The sequence below is a fragment of the Hyalella azteca genome, unplaced genomic scaffold (genome assembly GCF_000764305.2).
Source record: "Hyalella azteca isolate HAZT.00-mixed unplaced genomic scaffold, Hazt_2.0.2 contig835, whole genome shotgun sequence".
Lineage (NCBI taxonomy): Eukaryota > Metazoa > Arthropoda > Malacostraca > Amphipoda > Hyalellidae > Hyalella > Hyalella azteca.
Genome location: NW_025931171.1, coordinates 41,350 through 62,013, shown reverse-complemented (window position 1 = coordinate 62,013; position 20,664 = coordinate 41,350). Strand labels below are relative to the sequence as shown.

The following is a 20,664-nucleotide window of genomic DNA, read 5'->3' as shown; positions in this document are numbered from 1 at the left end:
AGTCAAGTAAGAAGGCTGTTAGAAGCGTCTTCCATGCACAGTAAGATGAACCGTTTTGACGGCGCGGTTTTAGTCATGCAGTTTTCCGCTTTACTGCCGCATTTGACGTTCCTTTCAGAGGTCTTTGAAGCTCGCATGTCCAAGGGGTGCCAAGCGAACACAATTTAGCGCCTTCCCGACAGCCTGAACTGAATTATTTTGGACCATGACAAGCGATCTCTGGTGCTCTGTTCTCCCGCACATCGCGGAACTGTCGAACTTTTGAGAAGGTCTGACGTTGCTGAGAACTTTTCTTACTCAATCCAGTCACGCTATGGTGTCACGTTGCCGTGCGCAGTATTCGGGTGTGAATACGGCGCTCTCTCCTCCTCAGTGTCATTTGTTTGATACTCACAAAAGATGAGGAGTTGAAGTGATTGATGGAATTTTTCATTTAAGTCCTGCCATCATTTAAATCCTATTCGACTGATCGTCGTACACGCTTCAGTCTAATTTTCGTTAATCCTGAAAACAAGTTTGTCGAGATTACTGTCCCTTGACAATTGCAGCCTCATTTTGCAGCGTATTATATTATCGATACAATCTAATCGATACCTCAATCTCTATCATGGATACAATAATTCTAGTTTACTCAGGCAACTTTTCTCGAATCTTGGCAACACTCGTACTAGTTCCAGCAACATAATGTACGGTAAATTTCATTCACTTCATGTGGATGTAGTGAATGAAATGAGTCAGTAGTATGTAGTATGAGTCAGTAGTAGAACGGCCTAGTATTTTACTAGGCCGTTCTGAGTGACAAATTTCTCTTTCGATGAGTAGCCGAATTAATGACCTCATTTGTTCTTTTAATTTCAATTTCATTTTTGAGTGTGTAAAATACTAATGTTCATGTTGCGGCTAGACATTGAAGAGTGTCAATTTAAATGAATTAACATGAGGCTCATGTGTGCGCAGCTGCAGCTGCTACAGTATACAGGTCACTCACCTGTACAAGCGCACCTGCAAGTCTCGGCTTCAATCCTCTTAGATGCTATAACTTCAATCATTGAAGTAAGTAAGGTGAGGAAAATTCATTTTCCTCTTTGCCTTATATGTGGCAAACCAGAGATTTTTTTAGAATCAGTTCATTTTATGCTATTATTTCAATCATTGAAGTAAGTAAGGTGAGGAAAGTTCCTTTTTCTGTTTGCCTTATAGTGGCAAACCAGAGATTTTTTTTTAGAATCAGTTCATTTTTAAGTCCCTCGTATACTCAAGATTTCAACCAATATCTTATGTATGATAATGCTGGTATGATAGTATCCATGATACTTTGCTGGTCTACTCATAGTCGTAGGACTCAAAAATTAACTTGAGCCGGAGTAAGAGTCTTAAAAACTATCTTCTTTGCTACTAAGCAGTTTTATGTATTGCATGATGAACGATTTCCTTCGAAATTGAGGCTTTGAAGGTATCAAAGCATTGACACCCTGTCCNAAATGTAGAGCCGCTGCCGCTACCGCTACTGAAAATGTAGCGGCCGCTACATGTAGCGCGCTACTGCCCACCTCTGGCTATCGGTTTCGTTACGGTGGATTTTTATGCGAATGGAATACGTATTATTATCCACACGACCGCTGTAGGGTTAACGTTAAACGTAGAATTGCTATTCCGGTTGTCTATATACATTCCGATACTTGTCACCTAACCACTTGAAGTCTTTCAGCTTATCTGGTGCATTTGAATTTCATTTCACGTAAACTCACATCCTCATTTAACTTTTTTAAACAAATTTATATGAAATTCTTTAAATTTGTATCAATTATTGATGAATTCAGTGATCCAATAGGTAACAGCGTTTGATTAACATGGTTTGGTGTTAGTGTAGCCTGGTCATTATAAATTCAGTATTCCGCTGCACCTTAATATTTTTACATTGTATATAAATATTCATGTAATTTTCAAATTCTGATCGGGCGCGAATTCGTAATATGAATTTAGAAGCGGAAGACAATTCTCAATATTATTGGAACTTCACTTTTGCCTTAACAGACGGCCATTGTTATGAGAAAATGTGGAGGTCGTGTGAGAAAATTAAGCCCGAAAAAAATCGCATATTTATAGTTTAAATTTAAATGTATTTTTTTCATAATGGGAGCATAATTCGAACAAAAGATTGCAGTGGATTTTGAAAGTGATTTTAGTTTTAACACTGAATATGACGGTCTAAATTTGTAGTTATCGACGACACAGCAATTACTTCCTGAATCGTACCACGGCTTGTTTCCTTAACTCCACCTAATATGTTGATATTAAAATAATTTGTAAAATATTTTTTGCCGTTGATTGTCGTCTTGAATGTGTCGTCCTTATTTTTGGTTTAAATCGTTAATGACATCTGTCCGTAAATAATATTTAAACCAATAATATCGAATAAATCAGGTATATATATATTGACTCAATGCGCGTTGGAAAGGTTTGCATTTGCTCAACTTATCCCTGCAAATTTTTTCTCACCGTCCAGAAGATTGTTGTCCAAATATCAAGGCCGGGATTGTATTGTGACGCTGATACTGAATGAAGTCTAGAATTTCAGCGACGATTTTGTCTTTCAAATTAGCATCTAACCTCAACAAGATGATGCAGTGCAATTCCTGCTCTCCCATTTTACTGCAACCGTGGGAACTTGTCGAGACTCTGGTGTAAACTGAACTATTTACTTTAAATTAGGGCTTTGGTCTTGTTGGTCAAAGCCTCGAGGCTCTCCATGTTGTTCACATCCACTACTTCTGTTGAAACATCTATTTTGGACTCTGCACACTTCTTGGCATATTCTATGCATGGTGGCTTTAAGCTGCGTAATGTCTCGACCTGCAGGACATAACCTTGTTCCCACATTATTGCCCTCGGTGATGTTTCCAAGTGCCTGGAATAATAAAATAATAATAAAATTTTTTATTTTTTTCTTATGTGGGATTGGGAAAAACAGCTACGGCTGTTTTTGTGTTCTGTGGGATTGTGTGCTCCTGGAGATTATAGCCGCTCCAAATTAAGTTGTCTCCTGCAATGATTAAAATCGTTCTAAGACTAATTTAATCTTACGAAATTCAGCCCTGCTTCCTACTGTCAACGCATATTCCCTTATGTTATTTCTCAGTCTTTCTGTGTGAGCAATTCATGTTACTCCTCAATATTTCTGTACATATAATTTCTTTCATTTCTCAAGTGATTTTATGCATGCAATTCACGAACTTAATGTAATGTAATTTTGGTTTGTCTCCAGAGAGAACTCCGTCGCCGCATGAACGTCAATGGATTCACATGAACCAGCCCACGACGTCCAAACCCGTCTGTGAGTATCCTGCGAACGAGTTACACGTTCATCCCTGGGTGTATTCTTACCCTAGGCTTATTATATGAATGAAGTACATGTCAATGATATTCGCTGCCGGATATCCGTGATAATTATGTGCTCAGAGAATTTATTGACAATTGTCTTATAAATTGCGTTGCACTTTTGCACCTTTTTGGATTAACCTTACCCAGTTTAGCCCTGTAAAGAGTAGTATCAGTTCTACGTCTCTCTCTGCTTGTGTAGTGAGTAAGAACGTACATTATTTGTACCAAGACGTATTGAATTTACCGAGCGTGTGAACGGTTCAGTTGATATGTTTTTCCAAGTCTATTCTTGCATTACAGGTCAGTTCAGCGTGATGTGCTACAACGTACTGTGCTCCAAGCTTGCCACCCGACAAATGTACGGCTACTGTCCGCCCTGGGCACTAGAGTGGGAGTACAGAAAAAAAGGAATCATGACTGAAATACGCAAATACGACTCCGATATCATCGCGCTCCAGGTTGGTGTAACTCTCACTTGAACGTGGCTTTTCATCCTTGTGATGTTCTCATTTGGAATAAAGCTTATGATATCGCGATTCTGTTTGGTGATGTTCTCATTTGGAATTTGTTTATGATCCCGATATCATTGAGCTCCATGAGTTCTCATTTGAACGTAACTGATCATCAAGCATTATTGATAGAAGAAGTACTACCTATAATTGAAGGAGGTAATTTACTCCAGTAATGTTATAAATTTTTAATTTACAAGCTATAACGTTGAACACTCTTCTGAAACCACTATGTTCTTTAAATTCGTGTTTTGAAACCACTATGCCCTTCAAATTCCTGTTCTGAAACCACTATGTCTTCCAAATTCATCTTCTGAAACCACGAAGTGTGAAGTAGTTAATCAATCCAAAACGAAGCCATCCAATTTAGAACCTAACATATGCGTTATTTCCTGTGATACAGGAAGTAAAGGCGGATGCGTTCCACTTTAAATTCATGTTCTGAAATAACTGGGTTTGAACTAACAAACAAGTTAATCGATCCAAAACGAAGCCATCCAATTTAACACCTAACGTATATGTTGTTATCTACAGGAAGTAGAGACGGATGCGTTCCACAATTTCTTCATGCCGGAGCTGAAGAAGTTAGGCTANTCTGTCTGTCTGTCTGTCCATCTGTCTGTCCGTCTGTCCGTGACCTCAAGTTTTCGTCGACGAGAAAATGCGCTCTCTGTCACTCACTGCAGTGAGTACTGAGTTATATTTTTTTAGCCTACATCTACTTTTTCAGTCTACATCTACTTTTTTTCATCCTACATCTACTTTTTTTCATCCTACATCTACTTTTTCAGCCTACATCTACTTTTTTTGGCTACTTGCGCATTTTTCTTCTAGCGTACCATATAGCTTGATTATAAAATCTAATTCCCCGTTCCAAGTAACGAATCTCCACCATTCATGCCAGGTTCATGCTTCTGAAGTTATACCTAATAAAAACCCCTTCATAACCTAATCGAGTTAAGAAAAGAAAGAGCACCTAATCCCATGTCTAACCACGACATGGCTAACAAGTCATACTCAAAAGAGTATAATTTTGCATCATTTTTACCAGGTTCACGCTACTGAAGGAGCACCTAATCGAGTTCAACCAGCTCGCCATGGCTAACCACGACGGCTCTGAAGACATGCTCAACAGAGTCATGCCTAAAGACAACATCGGCCTGGCTGCGCTGCTGCAGACCAAGCCTGCCGCATGGCATGAGCACTGTGAGAATTACACTACATGCAGTTTATGTTTAGTGAACGTCGTACTGTGAGTCTTACACTACATACAGTTTATGTTTAGTGAACGTCGTACTGTGAGTCTTACACTACATACAGTTTATGTTTAGTGAACGTCGTACATTCGTTTTGTGTTCCCTAAAATTTACATTGTACGTTTCTTAAAATGTATACGCACAATTCTAGAAGCCCTCTATTACCGTAATTGCATGAGCACTGTGAGTCTTACACTTCCTACTGTTTATGTTTAGTGATCGTCGTACATTGAGTCTTATAGTAATAATCGTACTGTGAGTCTTACACTAAATACAGTTTATGTCTAGTGAACGTCGCACATTTGGTCTTGTGCTAATAAGTCGTACTGTGAGTCTTGCACTACCTACAGTTTATGTTTAGTGAACGTGGTACATAGAGTCTTATACTAATAAGTCGTACTGTGAGTCTTACACTACCTACAGTTTATGTTTAGTGAACGTCGTACACTGAGTCTTGTACTGATAAGTCGTACTGTGAGTCTTACACTACACACAATTTATGTTTAGTGAACATCGTACATTCGTCGTGCGTTTCCTAGACTTTACATCGTACGTTTCTTAAAATTTATAGGCACAATTCTTGAAACCCTCTATTATCGTAATTGCACGAGTACTGTGCACATACATACAATTTATTTTTAGTGAACGTCGTACATTCGTTGTGTGTTTCCTAGAATTAACATCGTACGTTTCCTGAAATTTATACTAACAATACTAGAAACCCACTATCATCTCAGGAACATATTTAATCAAATATGAAATTATTTTCAATCATAAACTGAGGAAGTCGAGGAAAGTTGCTTCTTTCATAATCATTTTTGCCTATATCTAACGTTAGTAATTGCATCCATTACTGGTTACCGTGTTGAAGACCATCAATCATTGCCGTGTCGCAGACCATAACTTTCTTCCTTGTTACAGACCATAACTCGATGCCGTGTTACAGACCATAACTTTCTTCCTTGTTACAGAGCATAACTTTCTTCATTGTTACAGACCATAACTTTCTTCCTTGTTACAGACCACAACTTCCTCCGTTGTTACAGACTCGTTGCCGTGTCGCAGACCATAACTTCATTCCTTGTTACAGACCATAACTTTCTCCGTTATTACAGACCATCATGCTGATGACGGAAGTACGGAAGATAGTGCAGAGTTTCAACGCCGGTGAGGAGGCCGGCGGCAGAAGACCTCACCACAGAGGGCAGGACCACAACAACGGCGTCCACCTACTCCTCTGTGGCGACCTCAACTCCCTGCCTGAGTCAGGTTTGTTATTGCCCGTTGCACAAGTCAGATCTATTAATTTATTACCCTTGCCAGAGTCAAGTCTGTCACTCCACATGTCAATGAATGATTGGGCGTCATGTAAGTTTGTTTCTCACGGAAAAATTTACTGGAAGCTCCGACATTTCATATCTAAGTAGAAATGATGCCTTAATCTGAAGTGCAAAATAAGTATTAATGGGTCTGCAACAAGTGGTTCACAGTAAACTTTGTTGTAGGACACTTCGATTCTGCTTACATTCCAACGATGAACTTGTAATTGTCTTGCAAGCCTTCTGTAGCTATGGGTACTTTCAATGTTTGTATATCTGGAATTTGTTTCATATTCGGTTTGTTCTTATTGGAAAAATATCACTGTCTTATTTTGTTGTATGAATGTCAATTGAATGTAAATAACTTGATTTTGAGCCGTTCCTTCTGTCGAATTCTGCTCAGTCAGTTCCTTTCTGCTCAGTCAGTTCCTTTCTGCTCAGTCACTTCCTTTCTGCTCAGTCACTTCCTTTCTACTCAGTCACTTCCTTTCTGCTCAGTCAGTTCCTTTCTGCTCGGTAAGTTCCATTCTGCTCAGTCGGTTACTCTCTGCTTAACATGATGGAAAGACATAGTGGTTTCAGCCGGTTTCTCATGTTATCTCATGGTTCAGCGTCGCGAGTTTTTAGGTTAGTTTCGACAAACCCAGTTGTATACGTTACTCAACTTCACTATAAAATTTACTACTACATACACTACCTACAGTCACTACCACATAGTCACTACGACATAGTCACTTTACTATGAAATTTAAAGGGAAGAGTTCAACTGGTATTTTTTCCGAGCTTTCTTTTAAACGGAGCCGTAACTCGTTATGTTTTAATTTGAAAATTAGGAACGGTTTTATGAACTGTAGCAACACTTTTAGATAATATTGATAAATTTAATTACGTGCTGAAGCATTTTAGCTGAAATTTGCCAAGTATTCTAATGAGAAATATGCATATTTGCTAGATCTTTCAACTAGCTCGGTTCTTTCTCTGCTCTATAAAACTGGTGACAGTAAAAGCCACTTTTCTAATCGAGCGTTCGCGTTTGCATTGAATTTGCTGTGCCGGCGTGTGTGTTTGCAATCAACTTAGTATCCTCGTTAACACTTCCAAATGCTGGGCAGATCACTTCCCTCTAGTGGTGCAGATGGAGCTTCGCCCTATGACACCTCCCTCGCTGCTGGGGTCCAACGCAGGGAGTGGGGGACTGGGGATGCACCAGCAGACCTCCCAGCACGGAGCCCACACCACCCACTTCCCCGGCACCATGACGGCCATAAACGCTACGCCGCACCACCACAAGAACAACGGCAACATACATCGGTAGTGACACGAGGCACTACACTTGATTGTGTCGCCTCGTCCTGACACTTCCGTGTACGAGTCTGGACATCGTCATCATTCATAGTTCTGTCAATGATAATCACGCAGTTATTGAGGGGTTATCACACGCAGTCTGCGATTGCGATTACCGCACGCAGTCTGAAAGATTGCCACACACAGTCTGTGAGTGATTACCGCACGGAGTCTGTCAGCGATGATCACACTCAGTATTGAATGCTTTTCGTTTGCATTTCAGGGAGTGATTATCGCCAGCATGTCAGTGAGTGATTATCACCTGCAGTTCAGTGAATGTTGATGACATGTTCGTCTGGGAGGCGGTATGATGTGTAGGACCGAAATGAGCTTCTCGAATGTAATTTAGAGCCTACATCTCTAGCTTCTGTTTCCGGTAATCAAAGGCTGGGGCGTGGCTCTGAATTTCTTTCGTATTCAGGCTTCATCTGATGTTGATCTGATGCAACTACAGGAATGCAAGGATGTTCATGTCTTTCTGCTATATTCTGATGCTCCTATGTTAGCGGCATCATTGCGTATTGATGCTACTCTTCGAGCGTCAACATTACACAGTAATGATACTATTTGAGCGTCATCATTACATAGTGACACTATTCGAACCGTGATGTTTGCAATCAACCATGACTTGATGGATATATCCTACCCGTTCTGCTGCGCTGTATCAATGATTACCTGATGATGGAGAAGTGAGGCGACAGCTCTTCCGTGTATTTTTGTTGCTCTCACGTCTGTTTGCGTGTAGGGTTACCATCGTTTTGTATTGGCTTGATCGATCTGCAACTCAGTTATTCCTTAATTAATATTTAGCTTACAATTGGAGTAAGTCCCAAGACAATTTTTGCCCGAGCTCTTTAAGGTTATGCAGTCACTGGCAAGGCTTTCAAGTCAAATTTCTTAACCAAATTTCCGTGGACTAAGAATGGTTCATGCGCCAAGCTCGGCAGTTGCATTTGTGCTTTTTCTACTGTATAAAATAGGAACAATATACGTGGTCTATTGTGAATTTTTCATCAATTCGGCAAGAATTATCAATTGTTGTAGACATGATAGAAAACATGAATTAATATTGTCGTCATGTACATTTGTTGAGATTTCATCATAATTTTTGCAAATTAATCTCTTTCTTGCTGAGTGAACACGCAGGCTCGGTGTTGAATGCGGAAGCATTCAAGTAAAAATTGACTGCACAAAGTTACGTCTATGTCTTCGACATTAATGATGCAAATAACCATGTGATTAACGAGTGTTTATTGTACAGGTCCTGTCCAAATGGTGTGCTAGACATTAACAGAAATATTGTCTGGATTGGTTATTGAATCTTTGTATGCACTCCATGAGCTAGAACTCTGAGTATATATTGTAAAAATGTCAAATGGAGGCGAAATTGTTTCGAAAGCGCGTTTGATGTGTTCAACACGGAAAATCTGAATCTAGTGGGGCTGGAAATGAATGAAATTGAGAAGGCATTACTCAACATGTACACTTGTGTAGATAATGAGTGGGGTGAACAGCGGAGGATGTAAGTCTTGCAAGACTGTGCTGCTCTGGCTGAGCTGTAATGTACAAGCTTTGTAAGTTTACCTGCTGCTATTTCCGTTGGTTTATTTGTTATTGCGCGCACGGGTAGGCTTTTAGACTGCCCTGTAAATATTTATTGCTCCAGCTAGGTCACTCGGTGGGGAGAATGACGTATAGACTGTTAACTTAGATCACCTCGAGGATGTTAGTATCTCGTCGTTGAAGCTTCGCATCAAATGTCAGACACAGGCAGCATTTGGTGCGAGGGTTTATACCAGTAAGTATTTTCAACTCCACTTTAATGGCACTCCAGCTTGTAATCACTTTTATCAGAAGTTAGGGAAGCCCTGAATTTTGTAAAGGCAGCGTACATTGCCGCGCGGTAGTTACGTATATCAAATTCAGGTTCAGTGAGCGTTGTTGAAAAAATTTCACGGCCGTGGATTAGCTAAGCTGGGTCTTGCAGCTTCTCGTATTGCCCGTCGTTTTCAGATCCACTGCACTGAATTGTAATGAAATGAGTCACTCTAGGGCATAATGTCTAGCTGTTCCGTCTAGCGTGTAAATAGTTCGTTTTGCAGTTTTTTGGTGCAGTGTAGCTAAGTATAAAAACGTTCCACATAGCAACCGCGCCTTGATGTGGCTCCTTCCCACTGTCATGATCATTGCCCTTCAGCTTTCTGTAAGCTTTTTTTTTGAAGCTGGTTCTGCACAACGAAAAATGTGATCAAAATACCTGTGTCAGCAGGCACAGTTTCTATCCCACGTTTTATTTCGAAGCCCAAGCTTCTATGAGAAACAGACATTACCGATTGGAATTTATTTTCGATGCTATGCCACTGCACTGTGGAATCAAAATTACACCAATAGTCTGTTTCAAGATTTATTTTACTCATAATAATTGGTTGCTAGTTCTCTGTCCACTGCTACTATACCTGATTGGTTTGAACTTGAGAATGATGCCTGCCACAGCATAGTACACGTAGCTCATAGTAGTACATTGAAGTACGTGTACGCTTAGTACACGTAGATCATAGATATTTGTCGCATAAGAACTTGCTTTGTATTAGTGGTAAGACGTCTGGTTAGCTCAACATTGGGAGCTTCGTGCATTGTATCAGTCCACCCTCTAATACTTCATTCGTGCAGAAAGAATTCGTAAATTCAAAGGTCGTTTATTTTTTTGGCAAACATTGGTCATTATTGAGCAATGTTTAGGGCAGTGTGACTGCTGAATTCGTGATGCATTTGTTAAGGTTAATCAACTGGGACCGCTTTTATCATTCCATTGGCTTTATGTTGAGCTAGCCAAGGCTTAGGAACGATTGACATCGTTTCGAGCGGGAGCTTAACAAGTACAATTCGTGTGTAGGAATAACATGTCTTCGCAACGTAGCCCTTTGTTTTTATGACGTTGAGCATAATTACTTTTTCGCGTACTACCGATTGATTTTTTCTGGTGTTAGCAGTGGTGAAACCTTGAATATTAAAGATATTTCTATAGGGTTGTTTTGGTTCTGGCTATGGGTTAAATTTTGAAGTTTGGTTGGCGGTATTCCTGTAGCTGTGCGGTGAAAAGCTGAAAGCTTCTATGTCGGGGATAATATTGAATGCATTGTGTGCTTCGCGACCATGCTTTGCGTACTGCTCCGTTTGCTGCATTGTGTTCGACTTCTTACCGTTCACCAACCTGCGCTCAATCTGCTTAATTTACCATTTATATCTTATGCTTTGATTTCAAGAAAAAGTTCTCGCATTTCTTGCATCTTACATGAGGATTCATGTAGGTCCACAAGTTTGTAATTTTTATTACTACCACCGCAGGCCGATAAAATTCAAAAATCCAGTTAAAATTTCCTTTTTAACTAACTTAATCATAGACCGCTTTCCACACGCGAGTCTAAATTTCCTCCGTCATACCTTCAGCCATGCGCGTGAGAATACGCTTCAAAACGACTAATAATCATCAGCTAACACGGTTACTTATATTCTTTTTCATACTCATGGATGGAAAGTGAAAATCTTAGTGTAAGATCTATATCAGGAAATAAATGCGTGTAACTTGTTGATCTAGACCGGTCACTGTAACTATGTAAAAGTTGCGTCGTGTACCGCCTCAGGATTCAGTGGCTATTTCTTCAGCGTCGTTCATTAATGAAATCAACTCTACCAAACACGTGGCCGCTACCAAATGCTGTAAGAAAATTTGCTGCATATCGCCTCTTATTTCGGGGAGACATTCTGGTATCGCGAATTGCTTATTTTTTCCAAGTAAAATGTGTTTAGCTTGCGCCGTGACACTAGATGTCAGTGTTCACCAGCTCGTACAGTGACAGTCGAGCTCGGCATAGAATTGAAAGGATATAATAACTGACAATTCACTTTTGTACCCACCGTTTGCTGAATGCTTGGAAACTCATCTGTGTTCTTGGATGATCTCTTCTTGTGTTGACCTCTTTCAAGCTGCTTGTAATAACGCTTGTGTCTCTTGAACTCGGTTTGCATTTCATTTCATGCATTCATTTGTCCGCTCGTCATCCTCCGAGTTTAGCGTGTGTCTTTTTCGTATGATATTAAAACGGCGTTTCAAGGCTTATGACAACTTCCCTAAAACTGCCTTATATTTTGCTTCAAAACACTTGTTATGAAAATGATTTCAGCTGGAATCAGCTCATATGCCCCAGTGTTTTGATCTATTCGCCGATTTTTTTTCTCATCAGTATCCACTGCCTACGTTTTTGGTGTCAATGCCTGCTGGCGCATTTTTTTGCTTTTGCCAGTGACTGCTGGTAACCTTTGCCGGGATTTATTTTAACCTGTACTACGGGTAGCCACGACTGTTCTATCATGCCAGAACCCTCTTAAGTTGATTCATGCTATGAAACATCCAAGGCAATGGCATACTAATAGGTATTGTCACGTTGATATTCGGGTATTTGTTGTAGTATCGTTCAAACATATCGAGGTTACTCCTGGCAAGCTTTTTTAAAGGCACTTTTTGGCAGCTCTCGGCGTTCGTTGCTCTGAAGCTCTGTGTGTTGGTGCTGATGTTGGACTGTTTCGTTGATCTCGGTGTCCATTATTTTTGCAGAAAATTATGTTCCATTCGGGATGAAAAATACAGAATTGGGATCAATTTGGGACCCACGAAAAAAATTAACTCTATAGTATATCATCACATGTTTGTTTATCACTTACTACGGTCTCGCAGTCGATGTGAATATCATTCTGCACTCATATATTTGCAACGTTCTGACCCGGATGATGACTCTTTTTTTTTTTTGCGGATAATTCTCGTGTACAATTTCGTGACTGAAAAGAGCACGTGGTTTTTGTGTTTCAAATTCACAGATTCTGTCATTGAATTATGTTCGCTGCTTCTAGATTAATGGCGCTTCTCTTTGTATTATTTGCATTTCTAGCACCAGTCACCATCGATTTCTTTTTTTAACTTTTTAGTGTTCTTTGGTGTGGTGGTAAAAGTGGCACTGTGGGCGAATTAATTTTATGGGTTTGAGCAATAAAAACTGTCCATTATCTTAGAGTCTTAACGAACAAATTCATGTGCTGAGGCTGCGTATCCTGTAGATTATTTTAAAAGTGTATTATTGAAATAACTAGATGCATGCTTTGTATTTTCCTATGAATAGATTCCTGTATGACTTTGGCTGCTCTATTGAATGAATTGAAAAGTGTGAGTTCACTCTATTTAACGAATTTGAAAATTGCGCAATTTTTTCGTCTGCCATGTAGCGTTTCAATGGACAAAATGTAGTTCTTCGAATATATAAAAAACTGACAACTTTTTCTTGCTAAATTAAAGTTGATTTCATAATAAATGAAGACGCATCTCGCACCATAAGTTATCACTAATTAAACTGAATCGTGTCTGAAGACCTCTAAGATATCTATGGAAATTAATTCTTGAGCAAGTCCATTGTTTTGCGTGTTACGTAACATCATCCGTTCACGTTACGTAGCTGCAGCATCCGTTTTGCATCCGTCATGAGCCACTGCACGTTGTAGTCTTATTATAATTCACAAAGGGAGGTAAATTTCGGAGTTGTTATGGACTCTTGCTGGCGGTTGACGCTGATTCTTGGTTGAAGAAATATGATCATGAGAAGAAGTATGCTTGATAATAAATACACTTGAGGTCCGTTATATCCTGTGAACGTTTGGATCTGTTAGATTTAACGATGCTTCCGTCACAGAAATTAATGAAATGAGTTAATGAATTCGTATTTATCTCCATCCTAGACTTGGATGTATATTTTTCGTAGTGTCATGGTCGCTTCAGCTGAAGATTTGCGGTACGCGCTTATAGAAACGCCAATCAAGATGTTTGTGAAGCAGCTAACAAAAATTCTGATTCATTGCCGTATGAAATTTTGTGTAGAATCCATTGAAAGGTTTTAGTTCCCTTTGTTTGTGCAAGGTTGCGTCATTTGGTCTAAGATTTTGTGCGCAATGTGTAAAAATTGGGTCCCGTTTAGCAGGAAAATTGCGGAATTCCTTCTTGGAATCCAATTTGTGGCTTTGGTTTTCGAGACGAAGCGCGCGGGAGATTTTGGTTTTGATTCGTTGCTGAGCTGATATAGTTCATAGTGATATCAAGTTGTCGCATGTACTTAAGAATATTCTTTTAAAGCACAAGTGCCCCACAACGTCTAATTTACTAAAAAAATATCTTCAATTATGAATATTAATCTGCACATTAAATGAATTACATCCAACTATTTCTCTGTTCTTGGAAGCCACTGTATGTACCACCTACCTGTATAAGTAATAGCAACGTAACACAACATGTATGTTACTTTGGGTCGTACTGAACATGTACTCTGCTTGCTGCACGCAACCGGTTCTGCGTCGCTAGTTTCACTGTGTTCTTGCGCTCGAGTGAAGCTCGTCTAAATTATTAAATATGATCATGGAGTGAACATCCAACTACTTCTCTGTTCTTGGAAGCCACTGTATGTACCACCTACCTGTATAAGTAATAGCTACGTAACACAGCATGTATGTTACTTTAAATTATTAAATATGATCATGGAGTGAACCACGTATCCTGCCTACCGCCAGCGACAGATCTCCGGGGTTTGCCAACATGTGATGTTTATTTTTAATACAGGTTTATTTTCAATGTGATAAATAATTTTATGATGTAAATGTACTAAAGATGAGGTGTTTAATTCATCCTTCTCAAGAGAAATCAACGGAATTGTCTACCTAGTGATTGATATATGTCATATATCGAATCAATTTACTATTAAGACCTGCAATCAGTACACTCTTGTTGAAATAGTTCTGAAATATTAATTGTCGCAATTAGGACATTAACATCAATTAATTTTAGGATTGTGTGAGGCAGTGTTCTCAGATTCAATGTTGCTTACAGTATTTTCCTTTGTTTCGTTGAGTTATAGAAACGCGTTCAGTTGCTAGAACGCGCTAAAGCCTTGACATCTGCTCCTGTCGCGAGGACTATATCCGCCCGACTTCAGCTTTCGTTGCCGGTGAGAACCAGTTCTGGCATCGTTAGAATAACGTAGGATGTGTTTGCCAATGATTTTTGACGTCAAAAATTCCTCCACAAAGAAAATCGGGCCTAAACCCATGCCTCTTTCGACACGCTAGGTTTTTGAGTAATTCCAACTCANCCGCCCCTCTCATCAAACCTTAACTTAGGAAAACATGTGCCCAGCATAAATTGATCCGCCAATCCTGAAGCGCATCGCCCCAAAAGCTGAAATTGATATCCTTGAATTGAGACAAATGTAAACTGTCGATTCAGAAGAACACTGGTTCCAATTCGGAAAGTAAATTATTTACGAACCAACAATTTTTATTTTTATGGTGAATTGGTAATATTCAGCCTGCTTCAATTCATTTTTCCATTGAACCTTCAACAAGAACGAAACGGCCTGGTCATATTATCCGTTGTGCGTTTAATATTGACTGCAACAACAAATATAATCTGCCAGTCCATTACGAAAATTCGCATTTATAGTGGATAATAAAATTGCAATGGAACGCGTCCACAACATGTGTACAGTTACAAAAAATTATTCCTTATTCTTCACATTTCATGCATAATTATTAGTAGAAATCGGGAACTTAAGACGACGGGAGAATATTTCGAGCAATGTATTTTCATATAAATAGAAATCATATAAAAAAATTTCATATAAATAAAAATTTTCATCTTTTTGTATATAATAAAGCTCCTACTACCCAAAAACGAAACTCAAGAGCAACGAGAAATTCGAGAAGTTCCTAATTCTGACAGTAAATATTTCTTTTGCCAGCTAATGAAGCATTAATGCCGGCTGCAGATGGCCGTTGCAAGGGATCTCTACTCCAGCACGAACACAAAAGTTGCTGCAGCCAAGTTTCTACATGCAGATCTTCGCTGACTTGTGGGGTTAAACATTTTTCTCCAACTTCCTTCCTCAGTTGATAGACGCTCAAAGTATCGAACGGTTCCTCACCACATACGATTTCAAATACAACCAAAGATAGTGAATAAACATCTGCCGCCATCCATGCAGGAATGTTGAGCATTTCGCCTCGTAAGACTTCTGGTGCGCTGTATCGAGGAGTACCGATATGGCCACGAAATTCACTAGAAGATGATATTGACTCAGAATTATTCTTCATCATAGAAAGGCCAAAGTCGGTCAGCTTAGCAGTCAATGAATCGTCCATAGAAATTACGTCGAAGTCAATCATGACATTTTGGGATTTGATGTCACAGTGAGCAACGTCCTGCGAGTGGAGGTACTCAAGGCCGAGAGCGACATGACAAATCATCGAAAACTTTTGGGACTCGGAGAAACCAACTTCTTGCATATGCAAGGCTTCATGGAGACTCATTTTTAAGTACTCCATACAGATGCACAAGTTAGGCGAAACTACGCAAGCTCCAATAAACTTTACTATGTCGGGGTGATTCAATGCAGACAAAACTGTGACCTCTTCGTTGAATTTTCTTAGCATTTTTTTAGAGACGCGTTGGATGTGCAGTTTTTTGACGGCGATTATGGACCCTAAGTACTTGGCGATATAAACCTCACCAAAAGCTCCCTTACCAATGATACTGCGAAACTCAATGTCTTCGTACTTGATATTGTTTCCTATAAAATTCGTGATGATGCTTGTTGAGGTCCTGGGATCTTCATCGAGTTTTGAATCATTTTTCCATCTCTCGATTTCCTTAGCTTGATTGAATTTTTGCACTACTCGGTCGACAGCATAGTTTATTTCGTTTTCAGGCAAGATACCAGAAGACAGATCCAAGTCATCTTGGGGAGTATTCAGTAGATGTCGATAGAGGGATAGAAGTAACTTCGAAGTAGAAGTTTCCGAGTTTGCAAATCTTTCTCTCTGTGGACTCATCGTCCCGTGGTATATTTTCATGCGGTTAGCAATGTACTCATTCACATCAATGTCACGGAAACAAGATGAATTTGCAAAGATATTCGAAAACAAAAACACAGGCCCCAGTGGCTCGCGTACCCGACCTAAACGGCGATTACGTGTATTGTCAACATTGACACAGGTGCTAATCCCGTCAGAAGCTGCTTTTATACCTGTTGAACTATATTTACTAGCAGGACTTCGAGATGCAGACGGACATTTGATGGCTGAGTTACCAAAAAGGCTAGAACGACCAACATTCGTATTATAATGATTTTCGAGATATGTTAGTACTGAAGTCTTTGGACTTATGTTTTCGTTTGTAGCGGAATTATCTGTTGTGGGGCAAATTTTAACAACTTCCGGTCTTTCATTGCAAGTGTTACCAGTGGATTTTGACCCAGATGAGTTAGATGTGCTATTCACACTGGGACCGATGGAAACAATAGCAGAACCAAGTGATAGTCCTATTCTATCAGGAGTAGAGTAATTTGAGTTGTCAACAAAGTTTTTATTAATATCAAGTGAGTTGGCGTTCCCACCAGACGAGGACTCCAGATTCGAACTCAAGACAGGGGGAATAACAGCAGTACCAACTGCTATTCTAAAGCTTTCAGCAGGCCGATTAAACGATTTATTAACTATGGTTCCACCAGACTGACAATCACTTGCATGTGACGCTAACCCCAAATTTACACTGGCGCCAGAGGAAATAATGGGAGGAGAAGCTGGTAATCCAACTTTGTCGGCTGTTAAGCTTAGTGATTTATTGGCGTCCATTTTACTAGGTGATTTAGCGATCCCACGAGACGAGGACTCCAGGTTCGAACTTGAAACCGAGGGCATAATAGCAGAACCAACTGGCAATCTATCTTTTTTGGCAGTCCGGTTGAATAATTTATCAATGAAGGATCTACGAAATTGATTGGTGTTTCCAGATGACGATGGCCCGAAATTTCTACTGCTGCACCAGGAAATACTGGCAGAACCGAGTGGCAATTTAACTGTGTCGGCCGTTCGGTTAACTGAGTCATCATCGTACGTTTTACCAAATGACTTTGCGATCATTTGAGGCGCTAAGCCCAAATTCGAACTTGTGCTGGAAGAAATCACAGCAGAACAAACAGGTACTCCAACCTTTTCAGCCTTACAGCTAGATTTGCTATCTACGTAAGTTTTCTTAGAAGAGCCCACGTTCCTAGATGGCAAACCCAAATCAGCACTGGAACCAGAGTTAATCATGGTAGTACCAACTGACAATCCAACTTGGTCGGTTGGAACCGAGTTATCGTAGGTTTTACTAGATGAGCTTGCTTTTCCACGAGAATCTAACCCCAAATTGGAACTGGAGGAAATCACGCCGGAAGTAACTGGCCCTGCAACTTTTTGAATCGTACAGTTATGAGGGTTATCAATGCAAGTTTTCCTAGATAAGCTCGCGTTGTTCCCAGACGAAGCATTAGAAAAACTTGCCATGGTGCCAAAAGAAATAACGCCAGGAGCAACGGCCAACCCAACTTTTTCAGACTCGCGGCCGTAAGAATTATTAACATTGGTTCTTTTGGATGAACTGGCGTTTTTAAATGAACAATTAGAGGAAGTTGCTATGGTGCCCGAAGAAATAACGCCAGGAGCAACTGTCAATCCAACTTTTTCAGACTCGCTGTCGTAAGATTTATCAACGTTGGTTATTCTGGATGAACTGGCGTTGTTTTTATGTGAACAATTAGAGGAAGTTTTTATGGTGCTAGAGGAGATAACGCAGGGAGCAACCGCCAATGAAACTTTTTCAAACTTACGCTCGTGAGAATTATCGTGGACGTTGCTCTTTCCTAATGAGATCGCGTTGTTCTTGAATGAGGCGTTTGAAGAACTTGCCATTGTTCCAGAGGAAATGACGCCAGGAGCAACTGACCACCCAACATATCCAGCCTTACTGTTATGAGAGTAATCAATGAACGTTTTATTAGACGAACTCGCGTTCTTCCCAAATGAGGCACAAGAAGAACTTGCCAGGGGGCCAGAAGATATAAAGGCCAAACCAACTGCCGGTTTCACTTTTTCAGTCTTTCGGTTGCAAGAATTATCAATGCTAGGTCTACCACATGAACTCGCGTTCTTGCCAAATGAGGCACAAGAAGAACTTGCCATGATACCAGAGGATATAAATGCAGAACCAGCTGCCGGTTTCACTTTTTCAGTCTTTCGGTTGTATGAATTATCAATGCTTGTTCTACCATATGAACTCGCGTTCTTTCCAAATGAGGCACAAGAAGAACTTGCTATGGGGCCAGAGGATTTGAAGGCAGAACCAGCTGTCTGTCTCACTTTCTCAGTCTTTTGGTTGTAAGAATTATCAATGCCTGTTCTGCCACATGAACTCGCGTTCTTTCCAAATGAGGCGTAAGAAGAACTTGACTTGAAGCCAGAGGAAATAGATGCAGAACCCACTCGTCCAGCCATGCGTTTGGAGGCATGGTCAACATTCGCCCTGCGCATGTTTGCTGATAATTTAAACCGTGAGTACCTGTAAATTAAAGACGTATAAATTCATAAGGCTCTAGCAGGTAATGAAGTAATTTGATGATTTGTTTGTTTAAAACGAAAAAACATTCATAAAACAATAACTATGCACAAAATGTCATCAGTAGTTCCAAGCTTCAGCACTAAGTACTAACTGTTGTTAAAAGTTTGGCAAGGTCTGAAGAACTTGTAATATGGTTATTGTTTCGAAATTCTATGTGTACCTTGAAAGTTAATACTTCGCTTGAAAAGAACTCACTCCAATGGAAAGGAAGATAATTAATCCTATTAGAAACGAATACCTGAGCTCTAAAAATCCTTTCATGGTAATATTAAACAAATCCGTCTCATTTTAAGTTGAAACTGTTGTGTTGGAACGTCCACTGTGTTATGTTTCTGCTCTTGCTCTCATATCATAATAAAACTAATGTTCTCTACTCGGAGATCACAAAGAAAACAGTATATTTTACGATATTTTGTTCGCATTAGCAAGACTAAATTAGTTGTGACAATAAAAGTATCGATTCATGCTTAGCTTAGGCATCCAGAAAAATTAAGTTTTCGAGAAGTCATAGATGTTGTCCACCACCAATGACACATAAGTCGCTATTCAGCAACTACTGCACTCACATCGCCGCTCGTCAACAAAAACCTTATAATATTATTCAGAACAACTATTTGTGAGGTTTGATCAACACATAATAACCAAGTAACTGTTACAATCGCGCTAGAAATAGTTTTGGCTTAGTGGCTTATAGATTTCATCACAAAATAGATAGTTTATTTTGAGGGCCGGCGACATTAGTGCTGTGGCGACGTTAGGTTGCATTGGCGGTAGTTTCAGGACGCGGTACTCGGCAGTCTTGTCACATGAGCTCATGATCCGTTGTATGTTTCGCAACGACTTGCCGAATTGGCAATTCCAACACGTTACTTCCTTTTCATCGAACTTCAAGCCTCACCCAGATTATGTTTCAGGAGCCTTGAATTGCGACTCAATTATAAAGATAATGTCATACGGTAAATATACACGGAAATTGTAACTTTTGTAGAGTCTCGCTGTGATCTATCGGAAAATTTAAAAATTAATGTAGAAACAACTAGCTACGTGCAAATAGTATTCTGAAATAGTCCTATAATTATTCTCGTACAAAAGTAAATATCCGCCTGTCTAAAGATATTCAAATTCGTTGCATAGAAAAGCAATGAGTGGGAAAATTTCTATGACATGTTACATTAATTCGCAGTACGGTATGCGAATTGTTGTCGTGGCCTAAATACAACATTCACAACTACAATTTGGAATTGCAGGAAAACAATTTAGTTAAGAGATCGTAGGAAAGCCAGCATTTCATACAAAGAAGTATGCAGGTACTGTAAATTGAGGCGTAA

General features: G+C 39.7%; 2 protein-coding genes across 2 annotated transcripts; one reads left to right on the top strand and one right to left on the bottom strand.

The window, feature by feature from the left end:
- The first annotated feature begins 3,268 nt into the window (after positions 1-3,268).
- LOC108665150 (CCR4-NOT transcription complex subunit 6-like) lies at positions 3,269-7,780 on the top strand. Its single transcript, XM_018151876.1, has 7 exons — positions 3,269-3,334; positions 3,682-3,839; positions 4,425-4,495; positions 4,942-5,096; positions 6,254-6,438; positions 7,077-7,092; positions 7,578-7,780. Exons 1-7 carry the CDS (start codon positions 3,304-3,306, stop codon positions 7,778-7,780), a joined length of 819 nt encoding a protein of 272 aa, XP_018007365.1. The 5' UTR covers positions 3,269-3,303.
- A 7,756-nt stretch (positions 7,781-15,536) lies between these two features.
- On the bottom strand, positions 15,537-17,207 carry LOC108665148 (probable serine/threonine-protein kinase DDB_G0267514). Its single transcript, XM_018151874.2, has one exon. It carries the CDS (start codon positions 16,747-16,749, stop codon positions 15,607-15,609), a length of 1,143 nt encoding a protein of 380 aa, XP_018007363.2. The 5' UTR covers positions 16,750-17,207; the 3' UTR covers positions 15,537-15,606.
- Positions 17,208-20,664: the final 3,457 nt, after the last annotated feature.